At 45.0% G+C, this 19415-nt stretch overlaps 1 protein-coding gene across 2 annotated transcripts in view; it reads left to right on the top strand.

Annotated features, from left to right (window-relative positions):
* ELL (elongation factor for RNA polymerase II) overlaps positions 1-19415 on the top strand; it is a 50125-nt gene that overhangs the window by 5438 nt on the left and 25272 nt on the right. For both annotated transcript variants that reach the window (XM_053999408.1, XM_053999409.1), the window contains exon 2: positions 18988-19035. In XM_053999408.1, coding sequence (XP_053855383.1) covers positions 18988-19035 — 48 coding nt within the window. The remainder of the gene's footprint in view (positions 1-18987; positions 19036-19415) is intronic.

Here is a 19415-nt window from a genome sequence, read left to right as displayed (position 1 = left end):
TCAGCTCAGAGTGCTCCTCCAACATCAGGGCTTTTCTGAGGCCGTGTGAAGTGCTCTGTCCTGTTCAGTTGGTTTTTGTCCTGGTGCAGCTTGGCACGGGGCTGGTGGCTGTTGAAACAGTTCCCTCGCGTCGTGCGGGCTCTGTTGTGACAGCAGCAGCGCCTTTATCGCCGCCGAGGGAGGCGAGGTTTTGTTGGAGGGAGCGTTTGAGGTCTCCTTGGTAAATGGAGGTGTTATCTCCCGAACGATTTGCACGTTTCAGACCATTTAAACTCTGCCTGTAACTTGTAAGCAGAAACTTGTGAAGTGTCTCCAAATCCCTGGTGTTTGTGCATGTTGAAAAATGGGAAGGGACAGACTGCGTGCGTCACTCCCGTACTAATTTGTGCCAGCTAATCCATGGGAGAAGAATACATTTTGGCTGACTTAGTGGTTTTGCTGCTAATGCACAGGAGAGTGCGTTTGAATGGATGGAGTGGCTGCACGGGTTTAGGTCGACTTTGAAGGGATACCCCATGTCTGGGATCCTGTGCTGGATACCCTCATTTGGGATCACAGTTGTGTCATGTCCCGGATTTGTTTGGATTTTGGGGAAGGAGAAGTTGGGAGGGAGGGGAAAGCGGCCGTCACTCGGCGTCATAACATCAGGAAGGTTGGGATCGAGTTACCTCTGAATAATTAAGGTTAATGCTGTTTCTGGAGGAACCATTATCTGCAGTGAACTAAATGCTCATGAAAAGACGTGCTGATAACCTGAACTATGCTAATATTTCCAGGGTGGATACAGAGGAGGCATCACCAAAACTGGGCTTTGGTGTTCAACGTGCCTTAGCTTGACCTAGATGAATTACCCAGGAAAGGAGCTTGGATTTGGTGATAAGGGTTTTCTGTAGTAGCTCATGTGTTGCTTAGAAACATCCCATGTACATAAGGCAACTTTTGCACACCCTGGTAATCTGGTGTTGCCTTCTGACTGGGGATTTTGGTGGGGTTTGGGTTTTTCTTCCAAGCATTTATATATTAAAGAGGGTGCTAAACCCCTCAGCAGTCAGTTTGCTGAGTGGTGTGTGTATCCCTGCTGCACTGGGAGAGCAGACTTCCCAAAATCCAATCCTTTTTGCATTACAGTCTAGAAAAAACACAGCTCCGTGCACTTGGTCTCTCCTTTCTTTACATTGGACTAGTGCCTTTTTCTAATTTAAAGAAACCAGCATTTGTTTAACTCAAAAAAGAGGTCAGCACTGGTGAGCAGGGCTTGACTGAGCTGCCCACCTCCCCCCTCCTGGAGTCTTCCCTGGTCTGGTGCAGTCTGATCATGGTTAACCCTCTGTGCAGGCTTTTATGCAGGAGAGAACACTTCAGTGCAAATTTTTGTGGAAAGCTGAGATATTTTTCCTTTTGGGCCCCATTCTGTGCTGTTGGGTTTGATGGTAGACGCAGACTTTGTCCTTGAGGTTTGTGTCCACACGTGATGCAGTTCAGCAGGTACCACAAAACTTCCTGCAAACAACCAATTGCCTAAATCTTTGTAGTATTTAGATTTCATCAGCACAAACATCCTCTTGGCTCTGTATTTTGAGCATATATGAGTTCAGCCATGTTTTGATAAGGGTAGCCATGTGGCAGCCAGGGCAGGTTCATATGGGATCAGTGATGGGGAGACAGGAACAGGTTTGGAGGAACTGGGGCTGCCCCAACCCTGGAAGTGTCCAAGGCTGACTTGGAGCAACCTGGGATAGTGGAAGGTGTCCCTGCTTGTAGCATGGGGTGGAATAAACTGGTTTTAATGCTTTTTTTCCTAACCCAAACCATTCTGTGATTCTATGATTATGACAATTTAAGCTGATTGTTGTTATTTAGCAAGAGCAGATGTGTGTTACTTAAAATCCTAAGAAAAATCCCAGCAGGACAGAAGAAACTCCGGCTCAATCCATATCACTGTGCCCACAGGATCCATATTTTCTACAACTGAGGTGGAAGAACTAATTTAATCTTCCTTCTATATTCCTCCCCACTGAGGCCCATTCTGCGATGGGCTGCAATCAGTGTGTTGTGTGCCAGTTGTGGTTGTTTGAATCATATTTCCACATTTCAGTGTCTAGACTTTATGTTTGTGTGAGTTTTGTTGTACCTTTCCAGCTCCGGCGCTGATTTCAGTTGGTTTTGGCTCCTGGTTTCTATGAGAAAATCAAACGGGCTGTGTTTCTGCCTTTCCCAGTCCCCAAAAAAGAAGGGAACAAGGGAATGGGCAGAAGTTGGTTTTATAAGCTCCTTTGCCACCCTTTTTGTGTCTTTTGAGAAAATCTGTGTGTGGATGAGCAGGGTTCTGCCATTTGGTGACCAGCAGGTGAGAGCAAGGACAAACCCCTGATGGCTGCAGATAAATCTCTGCCTGCTTCTTGCACTAAGAGAAATCTGCTGTGAAAAAAAGGGATGATCTTGATACAGGCCAGCAAGGCTGGGACAAAAGTAACTGTGCAGACATTTCTAGCAAAAAACAACTTTATAGTCCACAGAAGGAGAGCATTTATTGAAAATTAAGCAGCTTTTTAATTGCCTGCGTGCACTGGGCTTTGTTTTTTGCTAGCACTTGTGGATATTGAGGGTGATGGATGTGGCTGTGTTTGTTTAGTGAATAGGAAGGTTGGTCTGTTTGTGATGCTCAGAGAAATTGATGACACCAAACCTGGATGACATGGACCTCACTGTGACCAGGAGGTAGAACTGACTTCAGAATTGTTCACAGTCATACTGACTTGTGCAGAAAACAGTGTGGAGCCCTGAGCCAAGGCTGTTTTCTGTGCTCCTGCTATATAATAAAGTGTATTATGGCTAAATCAGTGAAAGGAAATAATTTTCCCAACTCCTTGTTAACCTGTAAAGCTTGCTGCCATCAAATGTGAAAGGCTTAAGTGCAGCTGAATAGCAAGAAAAATCAGAATTTTTCAGGGGGAATGCAGAGAATAAAAGCTGTGGTTCCAGCTTCTCTCTGCACCCCTGCTTGCATGTCGGGCTCCCTCTGCTCCCCGCGGTGTTTGAGGTGACCCAGGGTGCTGCCAAAGCCGTGGCTTCACTCTTCCAGGGAGCTGAGCAGTGTAAATTCTTCCATTCCTTCCCCATCCAGGATTCAGTGGATGCTTTTGGGAGCCCAGCATGGGCGGAGTAGCAAGGAAGCAAATTTTTCCACCTTGCCTGAGCTTGGGCAAGCAGAAATTGTGCCTTGGAAGCCATATAAGGCCAGCGAGCCGGCTCTGGCTGGGCTCACCTTGCCACTAGGATGCTGGGGAAGGGAGCAGCCCTCGCTCCCAGGGAGAGTTTCAGGGCCTTTGAAGTGCTCCCTGTGCGTCTGCCACTTGCCAGAGGGACGGTGTGGCCGCCCTGATTAGGTGACAGCAGCTCATTAACTCCCTGACTTTTGTGGGGCTCCAGCAGCCGGGCCCCAAACGGAGGCGGAAATTCGTGATTCAGAGTGAAACTGCTGTAAAATGACGGAGCTGGGAAGGTCGGAGCCTCTGTCACAGGGTGTCTTCATTTCCTTCAGCAGCGTCTGAAGCAGATCCTGCTGACTGCAGACAGTGCTGAGCAGGACTTTGGTCCGAAATAAGAGTTCCTGTGGCATTAAAATAGATTTTTGAAAAGCCTGGCAGCACCTGTTCCCCCTTCCAGGGATGTTCAGCCCTCAGAGCTGCCGGAGCCCCAATCCTGACCTCTGCTTCTGCTTCTTGCAGAATTAAGAACAACTTCTGCTCCCATAAATAGTCCCTTAAGAAGTGCGTAGGAGCTCTGTGACCAATTTCTTTTGAAAAGTGCTTTCAGTGACACCCGTGGCTGTGACCTTGCTCGTTGTTCCCACCCCGTGTCCTTGCAGGGCAGCTGTGTTTTGATGGGAGCCTGGTGGTCCTGGCCACAAGCTCTGCTTCCTTCTCTCATATAATCAGCACTAAAAAGAACCTTTGGTTATCTGTGTGTTTTGTGGGAAGCTGCTGCTGCTTTTCCTGCTGCAAATCCCAAATGCTTCCTGCCTCGTTGAGGTCTTCATTCCCTAATGCCACTGAGGTGGCTAAGCATCTGAAAGCTCCCGTGTTCCTGACACATGTCACAGCTCCCAGTCCTTGTTTTTATTCCAGAAATAAAGTGTGGTTTTCCAGAGGAGCATGATGCAGCCGAGCGAGTGCATTGTCACAAACCAGTTCTCCCAGCCCGGAGTCGTGGAGAGTCCCAAAGCACCCAGCTCCGCTCAGGAAGCGGCTTCGTGTTTAATCTTTGCCAATGTGGAAATGGGAAGAGGGAGGCAGTAATGGATAAAGTAAAACATATTTAACCTTTAGGGACGTAAATGGGAGATCTTGGATCTGTTTGGAGCAGACGCTGGGGTTGACGTGGAACGTGGTGGTGATTAAAACCAACAGCAAACATTTTTCTGCTCATGAATTACGGACTTTGTTCTTAATGCATTAAAATCCAGAGCACTTTGGGGTTTCTTAACGTGAAGGGGGAGAAGAAGTAGATTTATTACCTGGAAGGTTTGATGTTATAGTTCCAGGCATGTTTCCACAACCTTCCTGCAACCATTTGGAGCTGTACCTAATGTGGGTGCTGCTTGCATTGGGCTGCAAGTTTGAGCTCTCTCATACAATTAAAGCCATTTAACTGCATCTAAAGACCTTTTACTTGTCATTACGACTAAATTTACTGACGCTGACAGCAGGAAGAAACACATTTACCCTAACTCAGATGGGCTAAGAGAGCAAAACGTTCCAGCTAACTATGACTTGCCTGGATTGTTAAATTTAGACCAAAAATTCTGGTCAGACAATTAAGTGCCGGCTCAGTGGCCACACCACTTCTTTTGCATGTGTGAATTGGCTGAGCTGCCTCTGTCAGGCAAGAGAGATTCTCTGTCTGAATGTCTGAATTCTCTGAGGGTTTTTGGGCTCAGACCTGGGGAGTCTTTTCGTGGCACTGTGGTTGCTCCCTGTTTGGTCAGCAGCCCTGGTATGTTTTTCCTCTTCTTATCTGAAAATTTTTCATGTTTATTTTTGGAATTCGTTGTAACCTGAACTTTCTCAGGTGTCCTTGCGGAGAGCAAAGAAACATCTGACTTATTTTTTAGGTAGATTTTTGCCAGTTGAGAAGAGTGTGTTCTTTCTTTTACTGTTTGTCGCTTTATTTTTGGAGCAGGTTTGTTACTGACCAGCCTGGCAGTGCAAATACAGAGGTAGCTGAAACAGTGCAGGTTCTGTGCTTCTTGCTGAAGTAAAGGCAGCACCTAATTTAACTTCTTCAGGCAACTGCCTTCACTTTTCTCCTGGAGAAAGCATCCCTAGAAGCTGGAGGAGGCTGTTAGCAGAGGGTATGTAATACAAGGTTCTATCATGGTAGGAAATCTAGAGAGGTTCTCTTGCCAGGTATTTTCAGCTGAATTTTTTTTTTTTTTTTTGGGCAGCTTCTCTCAGTGATAGGAAAAAAAACTGGAATATTTGAGTGCTTTATTGCTTTCTCCCCTGTGGAGATGGTAGGAAGTTTGGGTGACACCCCTGCTGAATTCCAAGCGTCTGTCAGGTTGTGATCCCACTGTCCTGGCTGGCACTGGAGCCAAAAGAATCTGTGTCTGAGCATCTTGCTTTAGCTTTCGAGGTTGCTCTGGCTCGTGGGGTGTTGCTGGTCAGATTTCTCTGGGATTCCTTCAGGATCCAGGCTCTGACTCTGGTTTATCGCAGCCTCTTCCAGCAGCACTGGCTGTGACTCCGTGAGGAACATCTGAAGATCTTCAGCAGAACTTTCTCAGACTAGTAATTTACTCTTCCCTCTGAGTGTCAATAGGATATAGCTGGGCACAAGGAAAACAGAACTGGTCCAGGCTTGTTTTCCTGGGCTCAGCAGTGTGAGGCGAGATTTGTTCCGGGATGGTTGAACGGGTTCGTCAATCTGATCTCTCAATTGTCTTTCTATATTTTTCTCTTGCAAGAAAAGGAGTAAAGCCCTGTGGAAGATAAGGATCGTTCTGATGTTTCAGCAGCTCATTTAAGCCACCTTATGAGCACATAGTCAAGTGAATCAGCCCTGGTGTCTTAATACGTCCTAAAATAAATTACACTTTCGTAAGCAAATTTGGTGGGTTTGAACTGCTGTATTTTCATTAAAAGATTGCAGTGGAGAAAACGCTCTTTAAAATTCAGCCTCGGGGTTGTGTTGTTCATTAACTGATAGTCACTCCTGTTTACTTTGTGTGATAAGTCCCACGTTAAGAATGGCCAGCAGTGCTGATGCCGTCACAGTTGCCCTTCAGAGAGAATTGCTCTTTTTTTTTTTATGGCTCGCTTTACTAACAGGTGGGAGTTTTTTTGGAACTCAAATAAATGCAAACAGCCACGACGTACCTCTGCTAATAATGGAAAACCACTTGTTTGGTTGGGTTTTTTTTGTGGTTTTTTTTTTTTTTTTGTCCCCCTGTTCTTAGCAGCTTGGTAACGCTGTTGGAGGTACAAAGGTCATTTAAAAATCTGACATGTCAGCCCAGCAACATACTGCTCCTTAATGAGGCTTAAAACCAGCGTGGAGCTGCCTGGTGGAAATAAATTTGGAGCTGCAGAATAGAGGGAGACATGTGAACAGCTTACTGGGATGGGATCACCTGGCTTTCCTTGCACCAGCCCCCCCTCCCCGGATCTCTCCTGGGTACTTGCAGTTCTCTTGCATAAAGGGGTTTAATTTTTCCTCTTGTTATTCAAATGAGCCCAGGTGTTTGACAGCACATTTGTGTTCTCAGAAGAAAAGCAACGAAAATACCTCCTGAAATCCAGGCACGGTGTTTTTAAAATGATTCTTTCCTGTGTTTGAGGTTTTCTCTCCTCCTCAACTTGGCCTCCTGCTGCCCCATTGAGGAGGTCCTGCAACACCTCTGACTTCATCCCCACCTGGCTGGAGCCCTCCTGTCCCTCCTCTCCCCAGGATGTCACTTGCCACTGAACCCAAGCTCTTGAACCTCCCTGTTCTTCCTGACGCTCCCTCAGCCCTTTGAATGTCTGAAGGCTTTTCCTCTAATCCTGTTCCCCAGCACTACTGGAATTTCTGCACCTTCAGCCTCGCCTCAGTCTTTTCAGCTCTTTGACTGTTCTCCAGTGAAAACTAGGTCAGAAACAACCGTCAGCTTCTGATATTTCACTACTCCTGTTTTATAAGTTGTAACCCAGTGTTGCTGTGTTTAATCGCTTGCTTTAATTTTCACGTATTAAGTGTCTCAGCTCACTCTGCATGAGCAGCCTGACACAGTAAAACTGCTCCAAATAACATCTTGGCTGTAAAAGCCATGTTACCTTGATTGGGGCTGAAAAGGTGAATTACCTTTTTTTGTTACATATAATGCTGGAGATGCCAAACTGACAGATTTTTCCACCAGCTCTCTCTTAAGTGTACATTTGCTGGCAATTTTGGAACTGTATATAGCCAGCTTCTCTTTGTGCCTGTGTGGCTTTTTAACCTGATGGGTGAAAGAAAAACAGCTTAAAAACAATAATAATAATTGGAAATGCACAGGTTGATGAAGATCACAGCAATGCAGGTATATTGGAAGGCATTTAAGAGATTTATTTTTAACTGAGTTGGAGCTGACTGGACCCATTCAGCGTTTTTATAAAACTATTCTTGGAATGGTACTTGAAGTCTGAGCTGAGGTGCCTCAGTGTTCAGTGAAATCCACCTGGTGTAATTCAAGAGTATCCTTCTTCCTTTCTCTTAGGCAGACTTGGAGCCAGCCAGTGTTAGAATACTTGGGCATTCCAGCATAAATGGGATTTAAATGAATCCTTACTTTTCAGTCTAACTTAAAAGTTGTGGTTATAAAATTGTGCCTGAGCTGTTGCCTCTGAAAAGTTTTTTCCAAGTTGTTTATCAAGCTGTTCTTAATACACTTTAATTTTCTTCTTTCATGTGTCTCCTGCTGCTCTGTGGTTGTTTTCAAGGATTCCCAATTCAAGCACGGGGGGGGGGGGGGATTGTTGGGGGTGTCTGTGCATGGCCAGGAGCTGGAGACTTTGATACTCCTTGTGAGGAATCCCTTCCAGCTCAGGGTGTTCAGTGATTCCATGATTTTCCTGGGAGTTCAGGATCCCTGGTTTGCAGGTACCAGTTTGAGCCAGCTCTTGCTTTCCATCTGGGAAACATTACCTGTGTTTGACAGGTGGGGGAGTTTGAACCAGGGCTGAAATGCTTTGTTTAAGGAAAACTTCTGGAGGGGCCAGTGGAACAAATCCCAGCCCTAAATGTGGTTCTGTAGTCACTTCCCATCACTCGTGTGGCCCCTCAGATGGAGGAGCTTGGGTGTCTTAATCAGTTCTGGAAGCTTTATTTATCCATGGTGGGGATGAGGGGGAGTTAAGATGTGCTATCGTGACACACTTTTCTGTATTAATTTGGGAAACATTTTCTTCTGGCGGTTGGGCGTTTTGCACAGTGCAGAAAGCAAAATATTTGTAGTAGATACATTTGATACAGCTGCTTCTGGAAAAGCTTTTCATTATTTTACCCTCTGAGCCCCAAAACTGTATTGCTGCATTGCTTCAGAAAGGCTAAAATCAGGGAAAAGTGCCATCTCCAAGAGGAGCAGCAGCGAGCCAAGTGATTTCCATGATGGAAATTTGTTTTTCTTGTAATTTCCACAAGGGTTTTTGGGGTTGTTGCAGAGGTGGCCGCATCTCCAGCACCTCAAAATCAGCAAACTTCCCCCTTCCTCCAGAGAAAGCACAGAAGGCTTCATTCAAGGTGTCTTGTTCAACAGGAATGACTCTTAAAATATTAATCTGAGAACGTCTAACCCCCCTGAATTATTGGCTCATAACGAGTGACTCCTCCAGGGAAAACCAGCACTGCTGGTCACCTTTAGCAGAGTTGGGAATTTTGGATGATTCAGTTTCCTTCTGCCAGTTTTGTTGTTGTGGTGTTGTTTCTTTTCCCCTCAGTCCTTTCCCAATTTAACAGGATCATCTGATAACTCCAATAAAATGCTGCTGCAAAAACAAGCAGTGTTGCATGCAAGAGATGATTACCCAGGGAATTTTGGGCATGGGTGTCTAATGGGATTTTTGCCAGACTGAGGTCTCTGAATTGTCCTGCAATGCAAATGTGTGCAGATGCTGCAGATGCTGCAGGACTTCTCTTGGAGGAATATTTAATATCATATTTAATATCATGTTTAATGTCATATTTAATATTATCAGTATTTCCAATATAGGGAGGCAGAACAGGAAACTTCATTCTGCAATACTGTTTTTTGTTGCAAACAGTGCTTCAAAGCAAATCCATGTGTTTGAAAAACAAATCTAAGGGTTTGCTTTCCTTTGCCTGCACTTTAGAAATACCAATATTTACCTTCCTTTTTTCTACCTTGTCTTTAATTTACTGTAACTGCTCAAAGCTCTGCAAGAGAGTGACAGACCTGGGCCATATGAGCAGACTTCAATTCAAAATTAATTTTACTTCAACCACTTCTTTCTTCCTGTATAAGCAACCTACTCTAGATTTGCTACTTTTAATAAGGGATGAGCATTGGGATTTGTTCATTTAACTCTTCCTCAAATTAGTTGCAAGTCATGAAACAATAGGACTTATTTCTAGGTTGGTACTTGATTTTTTTTTTTTTTTTCCCAATGAATTTGCCAGCACAGCATTATCTTTGGAGGAGAGCTTTGGGAAACGTTGTTGCAACTTGTTTTATGCTTTCCCACTTTTACCTTTTATTGCTTTTAGTCAGAGTTAGAGGAGAAAAAATCCTTCAGGAAAAAGGGTGATAAAAAGAAGAGTTAGTGCAGAATTTTGCTGATTTCTGGTGTGCTTGTGGAAAAGGGAAAGGGATCCTTGAACCTCTGTCTCAAGGAGAACAGGACAAGACTGAAATAAAGGTAGAGGTGTTTGAAGGGACAGTTTTGACTCAAGAATGCAACACTGAGTAATGAAATTAAAATAGCTTTGAGGGCTGCTGGTTCTCAGTGTCAGGGAGGGTCTGGAACACCCTTCTGGAGTGAGTAACGGATGCAGAAAATCCACTCACACAAAATGAAACTTCCTTTTCAGGGAGATGCAGTAATTGTATCAAAACTGGGAGGTTTTTTTTTTACTTGCAGGAAGGAAACTCCTGGGTTATTACACTAAAAAACGGGCACCGTGTTCTGTGACTTAGTAATTCTTCCATTATAGCCATTTTTAATTGATTTTGACTGCTTTGATCAGTTCTAAACACTGGAAGCTGCACAGGGATGCACAGGAGCTTTTTTCCTTCCAAAAGCCTTTCCTCCCTAAGCCTTTGGAAGTTGTGGGAGTTGGCTCCTGGTCTTCTGACAAAGCCTCCCTGAGCAGCCCCATCTTGTTAACAGCGGCATCGGTGGGAGTTTGTCATGATTAAACTGCAGATAATCATCATTACAGCCCTTGTGGCAGCCTGGTGATGAGACTTTATGATTATTGCTCTCCTTAATGAGCAGGTCTGCCTTAACTCAGTGCAGAAGCAAAGAGGGAAAACATGAAGTTAAAAAAAGGAGAACTGTCCCCTTGGGAAACGTGCCCGGAGTCTCCCAAGTTGGATTCCCACAGGAGGCCAACTCCTGCCTCTGCTCCTGAGATCTGGAGCTGTGGCTGAGTTAATTGGGAGCCCGTGGTGCCACAACCCCTCTTTGATCTTTTCCTCTTTCTTGCCATCCACCTTCCCCCCTGACCTTGGCCCACTCTGGTTTTGGGGTGAGTTTGAAGGCCTCTCTTTTTTGGGGCTGGATTTGGAGTCCGCTCTGGTTTTGGGGTGGTTTTCTTCTGCTTTCCATCTTCAGCCAGACAGATCCCACCCAGCAGTGAAGTTGGGTGTCCAGGAAGCAGCAATGAATCTGACTGGCCATTCTAAAGGGAACTATGTTAGGAATAAAAATGTTGTAGCTCTTGAAATGAACCTGTATCTTCCTGTCCTCTTGCAGTGTCTCTCCCCATGCCCTGGCAGGGGAGCTTTTTCCTGCAGGCAGGTGAATTTAACTCTTCAGTGTCCTCTGCAAGTGCCAGCTCCGCATAAACAAGCTGGAAATTTCTTTGGAGACAGAGCATTTCCTCCTTGCAGCCATTTCAGCCCCTCTGCGTGTTCATATTTATTGCAGAGCAAATCCCTGTCCATGTCTGTGCTCATGAAAGAGTTGCTCAGTTCTTGTATCTGCACTGCCATAGACATCTGGGAGCAGGGATTGCAGGAAGGCATTTGGTGGTTCCTGCTCTGGGGAAGGGCTCAGCCCAGTGGATGGGGCTGCTCTGTTTGCCAGAGCCAGGCTCTGCTCCAGCCAAACAAAGTCTGCTCCACAGTGGGCTGAGTAAACTCGATACCAATTCACAATACTTTAATTATTTCTCCAAGGATTTGAGCCTCCTTTTAATTTTCTTCCTGAAAGGCATTGCCTAAATTGCCTCTGTGCCCAGCTTTCCTTCCTGGTGGAAAACTACTGCACCTTGTGCTGGCCAAACATCCTGGCTTGATGGTTGGGAGCAACGTGCTCCAGGATTTTTTGGGATGTGTGGGGAGCTGGAGCTCCTTTCCCAAACCCACCTTTCCCAGGGTTTGTGCTCTGGTGCTGAGGATGACCAGAGGATCAGACTGTGTCAGAGCTGTCTGTTCTTTGGGAGTTTAAAGCTTTTTTCTTTTTTTTTTTTTTTTTTTTTGCAAATACAGAAAAATCATCACTTAATGATGTGCTGGGAAGCAAAAGATTCCTTTGTAGCGCTGGAAAGTTTTACTTGGAGTTAGCAAATTGAAACAAAAAAGTTTTGCTGGGCTTGAGCAACCTGGGATAGTGGCAGGGGATGGATCTGGATGGGGTTTAAGGTCCCTGCCAACCCAAACCGTTCCATTATCCATGAAAAAAAAACAGTGGGAATCTGGCAAAAATCACCATGTGCTGCATCCTATCATGAAGGCTGGAGAGCCTCCACCTCTAGCCCTTGTCCTGAGTTTTTGGGATGGGTTTTTGGGGAGCCATGGGGTTCATGTGCCCTAATTCCTGACAGAAGGAGCTCTGGCACTGCCCGAGCCGGGAGCTGCAGGGACGGGGGTGCCTCACCCATGCACAGCTTGGTTCAGTTTGAGTCCCCAACTAAATTCTGCAGCAGGGACCCGACAAACACCCTGCATTTTATTCAGGAGGAGCTTTTTAACCTGGATTAGCTGAGATCAGAAGCTCCAGGCATGCGAGAGAGAACAGGCTGCACGGCTGGCTCAGCTCTCGTGCCTGTGGGGTGACATCTTGATGACAGTGGGGTTTAATTGCTCTCTGCTTTGCTGATACAGGCTATTGTCCATTTAGGGCCTGGCTTTCTGCTGGACAGGGCAGGACAAAGCATTTCTATTAGGCTACAGTTTGGTTTTTAACTTAATCATGTGTCTTACTCTCTAAACTTTACACAAAGGTCGAGTTTTTCTGCATTTCAAGTGGGACGATAGCTGGGATGCTCAGTGTGTAGTGATGTCAAAGCCTGCTTGTGATGCTTCCTGGTAAAATTGGTAATTTTATTAGAATGGTGAAATTCTGTAACTCTGAGGAGCTGGGAATGGTGAAATTTTGTAACTTTGGAGCTGGGAATGGTGAAATTTTGTAACTTTGGAGCTGGGAATGGTGAAATTTTGTAATTTTGGAGCTGGGAATGGTGAAATTTTGTAACTTTGGAGCTGGGAATGGTGAAATTTTGTAACTTTGGAGCTGGGAATGGTAAATTAATCTGTAAGTTTAAGGAGCTGAGAATGGTAAAGTTCTTTAACATAAGCATAAATTTCATCAAATCAAGATGAGGATTTTTTTGAGCTGACACTTTAAACTCCTTTATTTTCTATCTTATAGAAACACACTCGATTTTTAACCCTGGAAAATAAAACTACTGAGGAAGCAACATTTGTGCTGTAACAGCCCACTTCAAATTATGCAATTATAACCAAAGAAGCCAGTGTGCCTTTTGCAGTTTAGCAATTAAAAACTTTCAAACATACAGCGTAGCATTTTGGCTGACATAAAAGCTTTTGAGCATTTTATTGCTGCTTGTACTTCTGGGCAGGATTTGTAGATGCTTTAATATTATGGTGATAATGTGTCCATTAATGCCTATTAGGCAAATGATAAATAATAAATACAGACTGCAGTTTAGAGTAATTGGTGAGAGTCCAGCCCTTAAACCTTCATCAAAAGCACCTTTTTAATAATTATTTATGTTAAAAGCTCGAGTGTTCACTTCTGCCCAAAATAAATTCCTTTAAATGTTGGGGGGAGGAAAATGGGGGTGTGGGGGGGGGGGGACTGTGAGAGCATCAGGGTGATAAATGGGATTATCTTGGAGAGGAGGAGTGAGCAGAGGTGTCCATGGGCTAATTTGGGAATTGCTGCCTGAGGAACTCCCTGTCACGCCCTGCTCTGCTCCTGCTCCCTGGGATTTGCAGGATCCCATCAGCATCCCTGGAAGGCTGTGGGTGAATCCTAAATCCTCCAGCAGCATCCCCATGGCTCACCTGGGCAGCTGGCACCTCTTGTGAGTGGAAAGCCTCAAACAGTGCTGGATTTACATGGAATTTCCAAGGCTCTTTCCATGAGAATGTTGGATTTGAATAGCAAAACTGTAATTTTCGAGTCGTGGCAGACTCCAGCCCATCTGTGCTCAACTTCAAACGGGATCCTTGAGAGGCCCCAAATTGCAGATGGAAATTGTGTTGCAGGGAGACTGTGTTTTAATTCCGTAAGTAATAGATGGGACATGACAAAAGGAATATTCAGGAGGCTTTTTTGGCTGCTGAGTTTCTGGGAGGAGGTAAATACAAGCCTTGGAATAGTGGAATGTCCTGGGAACAGCCTCAGTTGGTCTCTCCTGGGCTAATTGGCTGCCAGCAAACTTCACACAGCCTCACTTGGAGCTGTGGGTCCATCCCAGGGTATTCCATTCCCTTGGGATTTGTGGTTCTTGCTGCTAATGAACTCGGGGACTCGGAGGTGTCTCCTGGGATGGGGTGGATCTGCTTTTCCTGTGGACTCTGGTTTGCTTTGCAAGCTCCTGAGGGGGGGTGTTTAAAACCAAAATATAAATGGAAAGTGAAATCTGGGTAGCTCTGCAGGAGCTTTTCTCAGGTATCCAGGTGTGCTTAAACCGAGGATCCTCCTGGATTTGGGACCTTTTTATGCCACCCTTGGCCCAGTTGTGCTGGGAAGCCAGAGGAAGCAGGGGAGGGAGCCTTGCCTATATTTGGACCTTGCTGTGTGGGCTAAAGAAACATAAACCAGTCACAACCAAAGAATTAAAGAGGAACTTGGAGTTTGGGGCATTACAGAGTCTGAAATTTGTGCTTTTTAAGCAATTTCTTGTTGTTCCCATTTTTGTAACTGCTTCCTGAGGTGCAGCAGCTTTACCTGGGCACTGGTTTTACCTGGAATTGCCCATGATGGTTGGAAACATCCCATTAATGCCACCCTTTCTTAGCAGGATTTTATAGTTTCTCTGTATATTTATTGGAATTCTTGCTACTAATTTTAACTGTTTGTAAAAAGCTTTAAATTCTGAAAATAATCCCCTTGTTCCAACAAAAATAAGGGTAAATTTTCAGTTGCACTCTGGGCATTGGTGACTCTGAACATCCAACAAAACACATCAATACTAAGTTTAGGCAAATATTTTCCATAGAACACAGCCTGCAGTATAAATTCCAGTAAATATATGACAGAACTTCCCAAAATGATGTCTTCTTTAATTATCTGTATTTCCCTGAAGAAACAAAGAGCCTTCCAGCTGGCTCCTTCCTAGACCTGAGTGTTTCCAGTGTCCTTTCTGATCCTGGGTAGGAACATCCCATCCAGCTTTTCCTCTAAAGGTGTTGAAAACATATTGCCAGCTTCAATCAGCCCTGATAAAATAATTAGTTTTCCTTTCAATTCTTCCATATTTTAGTGCCACTTTCCTGTTCTTCCTACTTTTTCCTCAGCTTCCATGTGCCAGAACTGGAATATTTAAGTGTGAGGAGCTGTTTGTCACCACCTCTGTGAGCTTTCAGAGCCTCTCTTTAGGGTTTCTTGCTCTCCTCTAGCCTGGGGAAACTGAAGGATGAGCATAATACTGTAATAATAAAAGCCAAAGATCCTGTGGGAACTCTGGGGATGAGTTTTGGGGTTTTTCTGGTTTAATCTCATGACTTTTGAAATAATCTTACAGTATGTGGAGGACTGACAAAAAACACTTGGGTCTGTGGGGTTTTATTCATGTTGGCATCCCAGAGCAGAGCTTTAAGGGCTTTATTTCTCCATCATTCCCAGGGAATGCAGCAGGAGCTGTGGAAAGCAGGGAACTGGGCATGGAGATGTGGAAGTTCTCTTTCCAGATGGCAAATAAATGAAATTTTATGGAGTTGATGCCGGGGTGTACCCAGGCTCTTTCTGAGGGTCTGCTTTCCTGTCAGGTGGAGAGGCTGAAGCTGGTAATTCCAGTTTGGGTAGATCCCAGAGGTTCCTTTGGGAGTTATTCCTGCAGAGCTTTGGGGCTGCAGGCTGGGCCCTGCTCTGGCCCAGCAGCTCCTTTGCTGTTCCAGAGGAAATTTGATGCAGCTCCTTGTGGGACCTGGCGACCTCTGGAGCTTTGGGAATGCTTTGCCAACCTTCCAGCTGGTCAGGAAGCATTCAGCTGGAACAATGGCACTGGCAGGAATGGAATTCCTGCATCTGAGGTGTGTTTAAAGGGATTTGCTGCCTCTGGAAACTGCAGGTTCTCTGTGATGTTCCCAGGAATTGTGCTCCTTCCTGTGTGACCCCTGATCCCACAGGTCCCAGGAATTGTGCTCCTTCCTGTGTGACCCCTGATCCCACAGATCCCAGGAAGATCCCAGGAATTGTCTTCCCTGGCCCCAAAGATCTCAGGAGTTGTGCTCCTTCCTTCATGTTCCCTGTCCCCACAGATCCCAGGAAGATCCCAGGAATTGTGCTCCTTCCTGCGTGTTCCCTGATCCCACAGATCCCAGGAGGATCCCAGGAATTGTGTTCCCTGATCCCACGGATCTCAGGAATTGTGCTCCTTCCTGCATGTTCCCTGGCCCCACAGATCCCAGGAAGATCCAGGAATTGTGTTCCCTGATCCCACAGATCTCAGGAATTGTGCTCCTTCCTGCGTGTTCCCTGTCCCCACAGATCCCAGGAAGATCCAGGAATTGTGCTCCTTCCATCCACCCTCGTGGAGGAGCTGCAGGGATGAATATCTGGTACCTGGCTGCAGCATAAAACCTGCTCACCTGACAGGTGGCTGCTGCAAAGTACCTGAACTGTGCTTTTCTTCCTTAGATTTTTATCTTTAATCACCTGCCAGCAGCTGCTCTTAAACCCAGAGAGTGTCCTGGAGGGATAAAGCTGGAATTCATTGGAAGAGGATGAGGTTGTGCCCCTTTGCTTGGACAAGTCTGCCTTGTTTTCCTCTTGTTTGGACACAAAGATGAGGTTTCATCAGCATCCTTGATTTGCCAAGGATTTGCTGCATCCAGGGCTGAGGAGGTGACTTGGTTTGATTGGAAGGGCAGAGGCAAAGAGCTTGTTCCCACTCAGAAGGGATGGAATGGCATTTCTAGGAACTGTAACACAGGAAGTTCAGTCATGGCATCACTAAGGAGGAGGAATTCAGTGGTGACTCTTCAGAAAATGACAGAGGGGTTTTGGAAAGGGCAGCAGGAACTTTTGATAATCAGGGTTGTCCATCCAAAAACATCCAAGGAAGTTAATCCAAATGAAGCTATAAATGGAAATGTGGTTTTAATTTGGTTTCACGTTATTCATCTGTTTTCTTCTGAATGAGGGTGTCCATGCAGGGATTTAATTTCATCTAATAAAGGTACTTAGAGTCACATCCTTAATTAGTTTAGGGTGTGCAGTGTGCTCTCCTCTTCCATGAGCATCCTGAACGAGCTGTAGCCGAGGAATTGGACATCAGGGGAGGTTCAGGGATGGTGCTGCTGAGATGCCAAAAGTCCTTCCCTGCCTCAAAAGGGAGCTGGGATTTGTCCATCCAAATCCATCTGTTCCCTGTGATCCCCTCTGGAGCCTGGCTGGGAGTTCCAACACTGATATTCTTCCACAGGGATCCCAGACAGGCACAGACAGAAACGCTGAATTTTGGGAAATAACATCTCAGCTTTGCCATTCAACTTGCATAAAGCTGATATTACTCACTTAACTTCAAACCAGTTTATTTGTAGACTGTGGGATTTATAAGTTCTGTAATTAAACCATGTCTGATTTGTGCATCAGGACTTTTGCTCCTGCCTCCTTATTCCACTTCCATCCTCCTTACCTCCTTTTTATTCCCCTTAAACAACTTTCCAGACCAAAGAGCAGAACTTCCCAAATCTGTAATTTGCTGTACAAGAACCACATGGTTTGGTTTGGTTTTCTTTTTTTTTTTTTTTTTTTTTTCTTCTTTTCTTCTTTAAATCCAGATTTTTATCATGTTTCAAATGCTTGTTTGCTCAAGTATGTTCCTATGAATTTCTGGACACGGGGAACAAAAAGCTGGCCAGGCTGTCCATGAACAGTGTGCTGTGGAATGCAGTGTCGTGGCACTCGAGGAATTCAGTGATCTCTGTACCAAGAGCAAGATGTTGTTTATTGGTGCTTTTCTAAAGGTTGTTCTGGGTCTATAAAATTCTTTATCCAGCACTCAGGGAGTGCTGTCAGCTCTGAGCGTGTTCCTGCTTTCCTCAGCATCATAAATGTCCTCTAATGATCCTGGGTGTGAAGCAGGTCTGGGAAATCCTATTGGATGGGCTCTTCAAAGACTCAGACTCTGCTTGGGCTGGGTTTAGCCATCCAAGTTTTGTTAGGTTTATCTGGGCTAAAAGGATTTTTATTTTGCTGGTGAATTTATCCATTTTTTTTGTTGATGTCGTGCCTGAGATTCTTCACTGCTGGGCTGGAAAAGTTTTATGAGGGATGGTTAACTTAATGAATTTCAAGCTGTTTAACTCTCTTGCTGCTAAAATGGAAATATCTATTTTTCTAATCCATTGGAAATTGGGTGATACAAACAGCACAATCCAACTGTTTTGGGCTTGTTTTCCCAAATTCCTGGTGTTTTCCCATGGAAATGTGTCTCCTGTGCACGTGACAACATTGTCACTTATAAATGATACTTTCAACTTCTTTATAAATTCTTCTGTCCCTTTGGAAAGCTTCACAATGGGGTCCCACGAGCCCCACGGAGCACAATTCCTGTCTTGGGTGCTTTGTGTGATTTAGGAAAGAAAACATCCAAAGCCCCAGTTCTGCTGGGATTGGAGAGATCCAAACTCAGCGTGGCTTGGGTTGCGTCTGGTCCTTTTTTCTTCAGTTAAAAACTCAGGTGAGACTTGGAATTGAAATGTCTTTGGGATCTCTAAAATGACAGCGAGGCAAAAAGGCTGAAATTGAGGAGTTTTAGAGTCACAGGAATACAATTTTTTAAATGTAAGCAGCTGAGCCTGGAGGAAGAGGCCAATTGTTGAAACAGGCAAAGGAACAACAGGATTTTGCAACGGAGCTGCAGTTTGCTTTTCCAAAGGATTGCCAGCTTTCTCTTGGAAAAAATTCGCTTTGCGTCCTCTCAGGCCGAGAACTGGAATAAATTTTCCCCTCAAGTGTCCATTTTTTTAATTCAAAACTTACATAAGCACCAAAGCTGAGCTGTTCTGTGCCCAAAATGTGGTGGAGGGGTTGGGAGGAACCAAGTGTCACCTCTGAGCTGCTCCTCTCCTGAGCTCAGGGTGACCTTAGCTTATCCTTCTTCCGGGTACAAATCACTGTTTCAGGAATTTTTTTGTTTTCTTACTTGAAATACACTTCCCTGACCTTTCCCCTTGAAAAAAAAAAAAAAAAAAAGAGCAAAGTAAAAAATCCAGGTGAAAAATCAAGCTTGAGTGTGGCTTGGCGGCGAACGTTGGAGGTTAGAATTTCTCTGAGGTAATTTTTGGTTTTCCACTTGTTTTTGTAGGATGCTGTGACGTCAAAACCAGTCATCCAGTTTCAAGGAAGCCAAGGGGTAAGTTTGTCCCTGGAAAGTTCTTTTTACATTTAATGGGATTGAGGAATTTGGGCTGTTCCAGCTCAAGGAATGATGCTGTGAGTGAGATGGAGCTTCAGGTGTGCTCCAGGAAGGTGTTTGCTCTCTCTCTCTCTAAAACCTTTTCCCTCTTCTTTATTTCTTAACCTTGCTAAAATCCATGGGAAATTCAAATTATGTGCTGTTGGGTAGAACAGGGAAAAGGAGAGGAAGCAAAAAATCCATGGAATCCTCACCTGTATCCCAAGAAAACACCGTGCTAAACTCACTGCAAGAATTTTTAGGTCCCAATTCCTTCCAGCAGCAGCAGCAGAGCTTGGAGGCTGCTCTGAGAGTCCTGGAGGTTTATTTAATCTAAC

This window comes from Vidua macroura, chromosome 26, assembly GCF_024509145.1.
Source record: "Vidua macroura isolate BioBank_ID:100142 chromosome 26, ASM2450914v1, whole genome shotgun sequence".
NCBI classification, from domain to species: Eukaryota; Metazoa; Chordata; class Aves; order Passeriformes; family Viduidae; genus Vidua; species Vidua macroura.
Note: the sequence above shows the minus strand (reverse complement) of the source record. Positions and strands in the feature narration are given on the sequence as shown.